Source organism: Nilaparvata lugens, chromosome 4, assembly GCF_014356525.2.
Source record: "Nilaparvata lugens isolate BPH chromosome 4, ASM1435652v1, whole genome shotgun sequence".
Lineage (NCBI taxonomy): Eukaryota > Metazoa > Arthropoda > Insecta > Hemiptera > Delphacidae > Nilaparvata > Nilaparvata lugens.
The window spans coordinates 63,207,740-63,221,404 of NC_052507.1; the positions used below are offsets into that span (position 1 = coordinate 63,207,740).

Here is a 13,665-nt window from a genome sequence, read left to right on the forward strand (position 1 = left end):
CTCACTCACTCACTCTCTCTCTCTCTCTCTCTCTCTCTCTCTCTCAGTGTGTGTTTAATAAGAAGGATATTTCATATTCTTCTAAAATAAAATAAAATAAATTATTTGTTGAAACACCGCCGATTTATGAAGTGACATCACATTATTATACTATCGTTATATTTATTCTCATTGATTAATTATCTATACTTTGTGAAATTCGTTGAATAACTAGCATTATCGTCATTCAATGCAAATTAGTGTATAAGCTAGTAAATATTGTAACATACATAAATAGAGAAATCTAGTCTGATCTCTCTCTCTCTCTCTCTCTCTCTCTCTCTCTCTCTCTCTCTCTCATAGACGAACGTCCATGTAGCGCAGCGGTAAAACGCTTGCTTACGGAGCGATGAATACTCGGTTCGAATCCCCGATGCTTCCCATTTTTTTATTTGGTAGAGAGTTAGTGGGGAGGATATTTTTAATATTACATAACAATATAATTATTATCTATAGTTATTATATTACAAATTGCTTTTTCATATCATATACAGTTCAATAATTGTTTTCTTAGTCTATATCATGTAAATTCATCTATAATTTTGCTGTATTGTAAGCTATTGTATATAAGTGTATAAGCCAGTATATATTGTAATCCACATAAATAAAGTACTCAATCAATCAATCAATCAATCTCTGTGTTCCATAAGAAGGATATTTTATATCCTTCTAAAAGAATCGACAATTATTTGTTGAAACACCGCCGATTTATGAAGTTACATCACATTATTATATTATCATTATATTTATTCTCATTGATTCATCATCTATACTTTGTGAAATTCGTTGAATAACTAGCATTATCGTCATTCAATGTAAATTAGTGTATAAGTGTAACATACATTAATAGAGAAATCTAATCTAATCTCTCTCTCTGTAAGCTATTGTATATAAGTGTTATAAGCCAGTATATATTGTTATCTACATGAATAAATTACTCAATCAATCTTTTTTCCTCTTTTTCTCTTCGCTTACGCATAATATACCGCTAGAGTTTTCATTTTCTTCACGAGATTTACGGTCAAGTACTGAAAAGGGGGTTACCCTTTCGGAAAATGGACATCTTAAGGTCAAAACTGTGCATTTTCATGTGAAAACATTACAGTCATACCTCAACTTTCGTATATTTCATCATATTTCTTTGCTCAACACTATTATAAAATACTTCAGGTTGATATAATTCATCAGGCTATTTCATACTTACTGGTACCTGTTAACACAAGTTGTTTATTGTTTATTTTGTTTCGTTAAACACATGAATAAAGGAATCTGAATTTCATTACGTTAAGTGTCAGAGGCAGCTCAGAGAAATATAATATTGATATTGATGATTCGATCATTCTGAAAATTTCACAGAACAATTACAATCTTTATCATTATTCCCTTCACAGAAAGTTGCAGGAAAAATATATGTTAAATATATTTATATTTATAATATATATATGTTATATATATTCTATATTTTGTGAATATTTGAAGTTTGGTTTTTGTTTTAACGGAAGTTTCATTATCAATCTATCTAAATTTGAAATTCTTTGTTCTATTCTGATTCATAGTTTCAGATTGAAGATTTGGTGTTGAAATTGAAGTGAACATAACCTACATATATAATATTTGGATGATTTGTGACAAAATCAGGAAATTGAAGAAGTTTTGGGCAATAGCCTGTTTTTTCTTTTCCGACTATTGTATTGTTCGCTCTATCTAATAGATAAATGAATAAATAAATAAATAAATAAATGTAGCAGTAGGCAACTTCAGGCCCAGTTGAACAGAAGTCGGTTGAATTTTAACTGTGGTTAATTTCAGGAGAAGCAATCAGAGAAGGCCTTTTAGAGAAGACCGTTTCCCTGATTGGTTCTCGATAAATTAATCACGGTTAAAATTTGACCGGCTTTAGTGCAACCGGGCCTCAGAATATTTATGATGGAGTTACCAAGCGGAATTTATTTCTCCTGTTCAGTTCAAATTACTCAAACTTTATACAACTTTTCAAGTAAAAGTAACACTATCGTCGTTCAAATACAACCAGACTCGTTTTGTTCTCAAACGAGTTCCATTCATGACAGGTACAGAGAGGCCGTGTAAATAATTCAATGAAGACCGTCTTTGAAAGAAGAAAAGGGACAAATTAGACAGAAATGTTCCAAGAAAAGTGTTTCGGTGAGGGAGGAGTTGAAGTTCAAGTAAAAGAAGAGGCAGAAGAAGAAGAGGGAGAAGATGGGGACTGGAGAAGGCTGAAGAAGAAGAAGAAGAAAAAGAAGAAGAAGAAGGAGAAAAAGAAGATGAAGAAGAAGGATTAGAAGAAGAAGAAGTTGAAGAAGAAAAAGAAAAATTTGAAGCTGTCGAAGGGAAAGACGACTCTCGACTCTCAAAGTTTGTGAAGAAAATGGACGGATCAAAGGGGAAGTTTTGTTAGAGAGACTGGATTAGGTGGGAGTTAAAAGTAGAGAGACCAGAAATTGGAGACTTTGAATTGAGAAGAACTATCTGTTATTCCCAATCTTTGGCAGACAATTTTGCTGTCGGAAGTGAAACTCCCCTGCATTATAGATGATCTAGGAACTGGGCAACTTTGAATGGGATAGAAAGCTGTCTCTGTGTACAGTTTTTCATGCAAATTTAACCAGGATTCAACAAAAAAGTGGAAACTGATTCAGTGCTTCTCCTCATAACTGATCATAGATTTATTCAATCATCAATTGACTGATTACTAAACTCATTCCCTATGCTATTTAGGCACATTCCCATGTTTAATACATCATCTACATCTAACGCTAAACTATAGTCAGGTCCATCAATAATGGAAATAATGGCAGTGTTTTATTAGCAATGGTATTGCTATCCTTGTCTGTCATTCAACAAAGCGGATAGCGCTATCTCTTTCCCACTTTGCTCTGTTGCCTGATCGTCTTTTAAAAATGCAGAATTAATAACTAATTGACAGAACATTTTTATTTTGATCATGGGAGTTCATTATGAAATTATTGAAAAATATAATTTATTGCTTGATGAATAAAAATATAATTGATTATTTCAAACGAGAATGAACAGTTCATATTACATCAATAAACCTGTATCAGCTACCGTCTATAGAAGGCATTGACTAGGCATTGATCGGCAACGTTGTTCTCCTATCTTCGGTAGAGAGTTAGTGGGAAGAATATTTTTAATTGAATGAAAAAGACTGAGAAATTGTCAAAAAACCACTGATTTATTGATAATTAGAAAGACCGGTTTCGTTTATTACACCATTGTCAATCTCTGATGAACTAAAACTAAATACAAGAGCAGCAGAATTTATACTAGTAGGCGAGTACTGCTATTGGTCGAGGGCATGAACGCCTGCCATTCGCCTAGCTAGACAGCTTAAGCTGTTGCTTAAGCCGCCATTTTGTCACACCGTTGAGTGAGAGGAGACTGTCTAGCTGGGCCAATGGCAGGCGTTCATGCCCTCGACCAATAGCAGTACTCGCCTACTAGTATAAATTCTGCTGCTCTTGTATTTAGTTTTAGTTTATTAGAGATTGACGATGGTGTAATAACCGAAACCGGTCTTTCTAATTATCAATAAATCAGTGGTTTTTTGACAATTTCTTAGTCTTCTTCATTCAATATGAATAATTACCATAATATCAACTTCTCAACTACACAAAAAGTGATATTTTTAATATTCTTTCCGAAGAATGAACATTGATATGTACAAAGCTCCGCCAATTTATGTAGATGCATTCCCATATTATCTTGTATAGTTAGTCCAAATTGTTTTTTTTTTCATAGCATATATAGTTCAATAATTATTCTCTTAGTTAATGTTGAGTAAAACTAATCAAGTTTCCTGGACGCAAAAAGTTACTAATCAAGAGGTTCTTAGGAGAATGAATGAAGAACCGGAACTACTGAATACCATTAAAAGTAGAAAACTCCAATACCTCGGCCACATTATGAGGAATAGCTCAAGATACAGACTTCCGCAAGAGATCCTTCAAGGAAAAATCAACGGAAAAAGGGGACCTGGCAGAAGGAGAATTTCATGGCTGGCAAATCTGAGGCTATGGTTTCACCAGTCATCTGCAGAGCTGTTCCATAGCGCCGTCGACAAAATCAGGATAGCCATTATGATCGCCAACATCCGAAACGGAGCAGGCACGTGAAGAAGAAGAAGATGTTGAGTAAATTCATCTGGAACTTTGCCGTATTGTAAGCTATTGTATAAGTGTATAAGCCAGGTATTGTAACCTACATACATAAAGTAATCAATCAATCAATCTTTTTCCACTGCCATTATAACGTGGACCCCACTATATAATATCAGATTCCTGATTACACCATCTCTCCTTATCCTTGAATGATTTATCTAGAGAGCAAATTCTCCAGGTATGTTGATTGATTTGATTGAGATTATATCCTCAATTATCCTCATCGTTATTCCTGAGTTAATGGGGTGCCACAGATTAACAAGGTGCTTAACAGTAGCTGAGAGTTATCGGATTTGTGCTATGCTAACTGTGAGCTATTAAGAGCCTCTATGGTGAGGGCTTCTCTAATGACCGTATTTGATTATCATAGGTGTTGCTATCTTTGTCTATCAGTCGACAAAACAAATAGCGCTATCCGTGTCTAATTCCCAACAATGCCTGATCGTCTTTGAATAGTGTTGATATATAAATAATTATAATTTAATCTAAAATGTATTTTTTGATCATTAAAAATAGATTATTCTCTTGATGAATAAGATATTATTTGGGGAAGGAACAGTTTTGGGCTTTAAGCCTGTTTTTCCTTTCTCAATCATTCACAGTTGAGAATGATTTATTGATTATATAAATGTATGAATAAATATATGATCTAGAAACAAGGAAAACAGTTGATATCACATAAGATATATCGGTATCAACTTACAATCCTCTATAGAAGTCAGTGAAAAGTAGAGAATCGGCATCCCTGTTCTGCTATCTTTCTCCACTGCCATTATAACGTGGACCTCATCATATCACCACTGCAACATTGGTGTTGCTATCCTTGTCTATCTCTTGACAAACCAGATAACGGTATCCTTTTCTAGCTTCAAAAGGTTGCCAGATCGTTTTTAAACAATGTAGAAATATAATTAATTAACAAAATATGTCATCTAGATTATAGAAATGTATTGTTCGATCATTGGAGAATATATATTCCCTTAACCAATAAAATATCATTGATTATTCAAAAATAAGAATGACAATCATTATCAAACGAAAATCCTAATTGAATGCTGTAAATCACCCCGGAGACTTCTGCTACTGCAAATATTGACAACAGTGTAAACAGCTTGATGGAAAAGCTGTTTATCCTGTTGTCACATTTAATTTGGATTTCCGTTTAATAATAATTATCCATTAATTAGCATTTGAACAAAGGCAACTTCCAATTTTTTTCTATCACAAGAATGAACAGTCAATATTACATCAGATATACCGGTATCATCTATCCTCTATGTAAGGCAGTAGCAAGGCAGGGAATCGGCAACCCTGTTCCCCCATCTTCCTCCACTGCCATTATAACGTGAACCTCACAATAGTGCATCATATTTCGTCATTGATTGCAGCACGTAATCGGGAAGATGATGATAATAGGGTGGTGGCAGTGTGATAAGATTCGATTCCCCCTGTTGATGAATGTTAATTGTGGCAAATGCAAACAACTTGGGTTTCATCCCTAATCCGTCAATCATGATTGATTTAATCTCTAATCCGTCAATCGTGATTTAGTTCATCCCTAATCCTTCAGCCGTGATTGACTGTGGAATTACTAATGTGTTATTGGGTTGCCAGCAATCCCCTTAGTGATCGATTCTATTATCTTTGGTGAGTTTTCTGTCTGTTGTGAGACTTATTCCGTTTCTTGGGCGACGGCGACTTTTTTGTTGTTCTCTATCATCTCTTGAGCAACTTTTTCTGTCTCTTAGGCAACTTTTTTGTCGTTCTCTGACTCTCGAGCGACTTTTTCCGTCTCTTCGGCGACTTTTTCGTAGTTCTCTTGAGCGACTTTTTCTGACTCTTGAGCGACTTTTTTGATGTTCTCTGTATCTTGAGCAAGTTTTTCTGTCTTTTAGACGACTTTTTTGTCGTTCTCTGTCTCTCGAGCGACTTTTTCTGTCTCTTGGCCCACTTTTTCTGTGGTTTTCTGTCTCTTGAGCAACTTTTTCTGTCTTAGGCAACTTTTTTGTCGTTCTCTGTCTCTTGAGCGACTTTTTCCGTCCCTTGGGCGACTTTTTCGTAGTTCTCTGTCTCTTGAGCGACTTTTTCTGTCTCTTGAGCGACTTTTTCCGTCGCTTGGGCGACTTCTCTGTGGTTTCCTGTCTCTTGGGCAACTTTTTCTATCTTTTGGGCGACTTTTTTGTCGTTCTCTGTATATTGAGCAAGTTTTTCTGTCTTTTAGACGACTTTTTTGTCGTTCTCTGTCTCTCGAGCGACTTTTTTTGTCTCTTGGGTAACTTTTTCTGTGGTTTTCTGTCTCTTGAGCAACTTTTTCTGTCTCTTGGCCCACTTTTTCTGTGGTTTTCTGTCTCTTGAGCAACTTTTTCTGTCTTAGGCAACTTTTTTGTCGTTCTCTGACACTTGAGCGACTTTTTCTGTCTCTTGAGCAACTTTTTCTGTCTCTTGAGCGACTTTTTTGTCGTTCTCTGTCTCTTGAGCAACTTTTTCTGTCTTTTGGGCGACTTTTTCGTAGTTCTCTGTCTCTTGAGCAACTTTTTCTGTCTCTTAGGCAACTTTTTTGTCGTTCTCTGACTCTCGAGCGACTTTTTCCGTCTCTTCGGCGACTTTTTCGTAGTTCTCTTGAGCGACTTTTTCTGACTCTTGAGCGACTTTTTTGATGTTCTCTGTATCTTGAGCAAGTTTTTCTGTCTTTTAGACGACTTTTTTGTCGTTCTCTGTCTCTCGAGCGACTTTTTCTGTCTCTTGGCCCACTTTTTCTGTGGTTTTCTGTCTCTTGAGCAACTTTTTCTGTCTTAGGCAACTTTTTTGTCGTTCTCTGTCTCTTGAGCGACTTTTTCCGTCCCTTGGGCGACTTTTTCGTAGTTCTCTGTCTCTTGAGCGACTTTTTCTGTCTCTTGAGCGACTTTTTCCGTCGCTTGGGCGACTTCTCTGTGGTTTCCTGTCTCTTGGGCAACTTTTTCTATCTTTTGGGCGACTTTTTTGTCGTTCTCTGTATCTTGAGCAAGTTTTTCTGTCTTTTAGACGACTTTTTTGTCGTTCTCTGTCTCTCGAGCGACTTTTTTTGTCTCTTGGGTAACTTTTTCTGTGGTTTTCTGTCTCTTGAGCAACTTCATCAGTCTTTTGGGCGACTTTTTTGTGGTTTTCTGTTTCTTGAGCGACTTCTTCTGTCTCCTAGGCAACTTTTTTGTCGTTCTCTGACACTTGAGCGACTTTTTCTGTCTCTTAGGCAACTTTTTTGTCGTTCTCTGTCTCTTGAGCAACTTTTTCTGTCTTTTGGGCGACTTTTTTTGTGGTTCACTGTTTCTTGAGCGACTTCTTCTGTCAGTGTGTCACAAGCGGGCGTGAGAGTGTGTGACACAAGGCTCATTTGCCTTTCAGGTCACTAGATCTCTGTCTTTCTTTTTATATTGTAACTAGGGTTTCTTTCTAACGCAACTCATCACTTGATCAGATTACAATTCGAAAATGGATTCTAGGTGTATTCTTTTCACGAGAGAATTCATATGACTAATATAATATATTTCATATTGATTTGATCATTTTTGGAAAGAGTCAACAATAAGTCTTATATTAGAGGAGCAGATAACCCGTGCTCCGCAAGGGTCTAACTGAAAACTTGACCTGCTGCTATCTTTAAGAATATTCAGAATAGGCCTTCAACCATCCTAGGTGAATTAAGAATCTATATGCAAAATGCACAGTTAATCAGTCCAGTAGTTCAGACTTGATGTGATTCGTAAATTTCCTATCCCTCACGTATATGGCCAGTTCTAATCAGAAAAATCTGGTGTGGCGCACTCACACAACTCTCCTTGCCGTTATGAAAATTGATCAACTGACGCTAGTGTTCCCGCGCATATCAAATCTACTATTCTAAGATCTAAGACAGCTGGCGGCAAGACAATAGCGCTGCATACACACTAAGTCTGCTATCTCTTCATAGTGAATGATTTAATAGAATCAACAATAATTTGCAATTGAATAATCACATTTTCTCAAATTTAAAGCTTATTTTCAATTTTAGGTGAAAATGTTACTGAACATTAATTGTACAGATTTTCATGCTCAATCTACTCCACAAGATTTTTTTTGTTTCAATTGTATCTGAAGCCTGATAATTGGGAATCTATCTGCATTGATGGGGCGGAGCTCCTAAAATTTTTACAGATATGGGACTTGTGGCAGTCGATAGAGCTTATCAATGACTTTTTTAGGTATGAATTTAATCAAAATCGTTGGGGCCGTTTCCGAGAAAATTGCGAAAAACCCCTTTTTTGACAACATTTTTGCCATTTTAGCCGCCATCTTGAATTGCATTTCATCGAAATTGTTCGTGTCGGATCCTTATAGTGTAAGGACCTTAAGTTCCAAATTTCAAGTCATTCCATTGATTGGGAGATGAGATATCGTGTACACAGACGCACATACACTCATACACACACACACACACACACACACACACACACCACACACACACACACACACACCACACACACCACACACACACACACACACACACACACCACACACACACACACACACACACACACACACACACACACACACACACACACACACACACCACACACACACACACACACACAACACACACACACACACACACACACACACACACACATACACATACACATACACACACACACACATACATACAGACCAATACCCAAAAAACACTTTTTTGGACTCAGGGGACCATGAAACGTATAGAAATTTAGAAATTGGGGTACCTTAATTTTTTTTCGGAAAGCAATACTTTCCTTACCTATGGTAATAGGGCAAGGAAAGTAAAAAATCTTCGATTGAATACCCTATTCAGTAAATTCTTTGAAATGTTCTGTAATTTCTGCAGCCCATTTCTCTTGAATTTCTTGGCAAAACATTGAACTATTCCACTGACATGTATTGTCAGTTCTTTTGTGAACAAGAGAACTATGTATAAATATTCAATAGCATCTTGAATCATAACTATCCACTATAGAAGACAGGAAATTGGCAACTCGACCATCCTATAATTTCCACTGATTCAATAAAATCAAAATTAAAATCTTCATTGCCGAAAACATTGAACAATGTTATAACAACGTCAGTAGCTGAAAAATATAACAGAACATGAATAATAGGCTACAAATTACACAAACAACACAAATAATACAAATAAACAATTACACAAATAATGTACAGGAGCTTTCATTGGAAAGCCTTAAATAACCTTAAATAACATTAAATAACCTTTATGTTACTCCAATTCTCTCTGTTGAAGCTATATAATAATTCGAAATAGAATACTCAAGTATACTTTGAATAATTGAAGTGAAACAATGAAATATATAAGGGAATGCCTCAAATACTAACTTTTTGGTTCATATTAATATCCAAATACAATACAATTCACCACTTAAATCACTATATGAATGGAAATGCAGTTCAAATCGAATGAGGGTCATATTGACAAAGTGGTTGTAGAGAATAAATTCATGAAATTATATCAATTTTATGACCTCACTTTCTCCAAAATCCTACTATTTGCCATAAATTCCAAGCCACAATTTCAATTTCAATCACTTTTGAAACAATCTATGATAGGTATCAACTTCAATTTCAAACACTTTTGAAACAATCTATGATAGGTATCAATTTCAATTTCAAATTTTCAATTCTCAATACTTTTGAAACAATCTTCAATAGAAATCATGACCTACAGATTCGAGACATCAATCGTACTCAACCAAGTATCAAGGTCAAATTACACATTGTTTCGTTGAAACTAGAAGAGGGTCCCCTCGAATTCGGGTCCACCATTGATTAATAGAACGACAGGGATCAGTTGCGACCAAAGTTTCGGAGCAGTGTTCAGAGTAATTTTCAATTCGTTTGCACAAGTCGCCTCGCCGAGTTGGTTCGGCAAGTTACTCGCCAAGCTCGCTCGACAAGTTAAATCATGAGTGGCGCACTGCATGGCCCATCAACGGCCAACAATGGACGGCCCAAAACTCATGTTGACTCAGTTTCCAACGCCACGCCGTTGTGATTCAGTCGAAAGCGCAGAATGTCAACTATTTCGGTTGTTGCTGCGTGATTATTTGAGTTTCAACGCCAGCAGAGAAACATTGGCTAGAAAATAATTTCAGAGTCCATTCTATTCAAAGGCAACCTTCCAAAACACAGTCATAATCATCGTCAACTACAAGAACAATTCAAAATATATTCTCTTTATTTATCAAAATCCATATGATGAATCAATGAATAAATCAATCTGTATCTTGAAATTTTTCATGAAAATTCTCAATTCACTCCGCGAGGGTAAAATTGAAAACTTCACTGACTGAAGACTACAAGAATTTGGAATAGGCCTATAACTATCCTTCGTGAATAATCAATAAACTATATGCGGAATTCCAGGATATTGAAGATCAGTCCAATGCGCAAATGCGCAACATATAAACATTTTGATTTTCTTTTGAAATGATCAATTATTCTTTACTTCACTTTACTTTACTCTTCTTGTTCGTCACAATTACTGAACTGCATTAAGGGAGCAGCGATCCCGCAGTATATGACACGTCAAAGTTTAATCTAATATCTACCATCCCTCCTATTCCAACACAACAGATCCCACATAACATACATCAATCAAACATTATTCAACAAGGAAGTCTGCTAACCTGTACGGACACAATACAATAAGGAATTCCCTGAGTGTTTTTTTGAACTCCTTCAAGCCATCAATTTCTCTTATGTGAGATGGGATTGAATTAAATATTTTCATTCCCATATAAAACGGGCCACTCTCTAGCAGGCTTAGTCAGTGATGTGGGTAAACAAAACCTCTAAATCGTGTATAATTCATCCGTCGAGGAAAACTGTTTTGCAAAGTTTAGAGGATAAATTTGCATGAGATTGAATATTTTGTGAACTGATTATATTTTTCCGTTATTAAAAACGATCTGGCGACGTTGCGGAGCTGGAAAAGGATAGCCCTATCTGCTTTGTCGAATGTTAGACAAGGTTATCAACGTGGACCTCACTAGAGCTTACTAATGATTCCGTGAACAGGATTATCTGTCCTGACCCCTTATACCAGATAACTCTCACTTTTAATCCTCAGACAAAAAATTTCTTACATTTTTGCTGAATAATATCACAGGATTTGTGCGGAATTTACGTTACAAGAGTGTGTAATAACACATCTGTGATATCAACGTATCCTATACTATTAAACGAGCAATTTCTGTTCATATGTTTAGATGTTTAGATGTTTTTATGTTTATATAATTATATATCTGGATGTGACCGGATCTCGAAACGGCTTTAACGATTCTCACGAAATTTGGAACAAAGTAGGTTTATGTTATGAAGATTCGATTCTCTAAGTCTCAACCCTGAGATAACTTGCTGAAGGATATTAATAGCTATTCATGTATTAAGAGCGTAATGCGCGACTTTATCGCTCGCGCAAAACAGTTATCACGCGATACGAAGTGGAGCGTGATAATTTTGCAAGAGCGATAAAGAAGCATTACGGGCGAATTACATACACAATTTTTTCTACAACTGCCCAAACCTGTTAAATTACTTATATCGGCGGAGTAACAATTACCGACTTTTTAGGTTAAGTTCTGACTTTTTGGCGAGCTGCTTACAATTAACTGATTAGGGAGCGTAAAGAAACTCTTCTGCGCATGCGCGAATGATTTGGGAGCGTAAAGTAAATCTACTACGCATGTGCGGATGGTTAGCGAGCGAAAAAGTAGATTCTCCTCAGAAATAAGCTGTTTTACGAGGAGAATTGAGTATGTAAATTCTTTTTTTTACGCGCAGTTGTAGATAAAAGGATATATACGTCCTTGGAAAAACAGCTGGAAATTCTGTCGTCTGTCGATACTGTAATGGAAGAGAATGAACGAGTGCATGTGTGGGATCATCCAGCTGATCTCACGAGAAGAAAATTCATCAAGAGAAACTTATTCTCGTTTATTTCTTGTTTTCAGAAAACATTTTTACTTCAGAAAGTTCAAAATAGTAACTAGATGCTGTTAGTGTAGATAGTACATAGTATATTAACAAATATTGTAGCAAACATAGTATATCATTCTAAATCGAATCCATAGAATATCTATTTGTGATTAATGATGTGTTTGTTTTTTGAAGTGTGAATAAAAATATGGTACTTTGATGAGTGATAGTAGTTTAACCTAGATTTTGATTTGGACTGTAGTATAAATTTAAAAAGGGACAGTTTTGGGCATAAGCCTGTTGTAATCCTCCTCATATAACTGTAAAAATAATTGAACGACTGAGAAAATGAATAAATAAATATGAACTATAAATTCAATCTCTGGTTACAGATTTATATGCTTTTACACTCCAGATAGGGATGTCAATCCCGGGATCCCGGGATCCCGAATCCCGGGATCCCGGTCCATTTTTGATACCCAAAAATCCCGGGATTTTTCAGCGTCAATCCCGGGATTTTCGGGATTGTATACCTGAAATTGTGAATCATATTTTTCCAAAAACAATTCAATATGGAATTTATCTACGGTGATGAATATGAGTTTTTATAACTAATTTATTGTTCTAATTGTAAAGTAATTAAATAATTTATTCTACAGGCACAGTCTACAGTTGCATATACTTAATATTGATTTTATACTGTGCTCTTTACTGGCTTAATAGAATTCGCATAATTGGCAGAATGGATGTTGATCGGTTGTTATGTCTCTACACTTGTTTCTGTTCACACAGCACCACAATTACCAGTCTAGACGGCGCAATATTTGCAATAGTGCTGATGGCATTTCCTTGAAATGCATTCCAAACTTTGAAAAAACTTCAGAAATCAGAAATAAAAAAGCACTATTCACTCTCTAATTATTTCTCTCCTCTTCTCTTTCTCTATCATAAGTAGAATATATATTATAGTTGAAGTAAATATTATAGTTGGCTCTACGAAATTTCATTTAGTAGTGTAGTGGTTCAGCTTTCGCGTTGTTTGGTCGGTATGGCGTTACGGTCTTACAAAAAGTATTCTATTTTATTATTAATATTATTAATTCAAGTGATATTAATTCACTTTACAGTATTTGAAGTAATTAAAGTGTGAGCTCTATCCCGTCCTGATGTAGGACAGAAATGCTTTTGTTCTACATAAAAAAGACTTTGATTAGTTATCTTGCTTTCCTCAGTTCTCACTATCATCTAGGTTACAGGTTACAGGAATAACTAGGTTACATTTTAGTGATACAGCAAATTTAAGGTAGGACATGAAATAAAACAGTTACTCCTAATCTTGAAAACATTATTTTATAGAAATAGAATGTTCAATTTTAATATTATCCCAAGTTTTTTTTTCATTTTAATGATAGCCTCTCCCTCTATAATGAGCCCTTTTTCATCTCCACACACT

At 35.6% G+C, this 13,665-nt stretch overlaps 2 protein-coding genes across 2 annotated transcripts in view; both read right to left on the reverse strand.

Moving 5' to 3' along the window:
* Nucleotides 1-13,665, reverse strand: part of LOC111053004 (tachykinins) — a 267,422-nt gene that overhangs the window by 173,273 nt on the left and 80,484 nt on the right. The gene's annotated exons all lie outside the window — the stretch shown is intronic.
* On the reverse strand, nt 6,130-7,605 carry LOC120351090 (peptidyl-prolyl cis-trans isomerase G-like). The gene is made up of 3 exons (XM_039427058.1): nt 7,595-7,605; nt 7,295-7,535; nt 6,130-7,176 (listed from the first exon to the last, which is right to left on the reverse strand). Exons 1-3 carry the CDS (start codon nt 7,603-7,605, stop codon nt 6,130-6,132), a joined length of 1,299 nt encoding a protein of 432 aa, XP_039282992.1.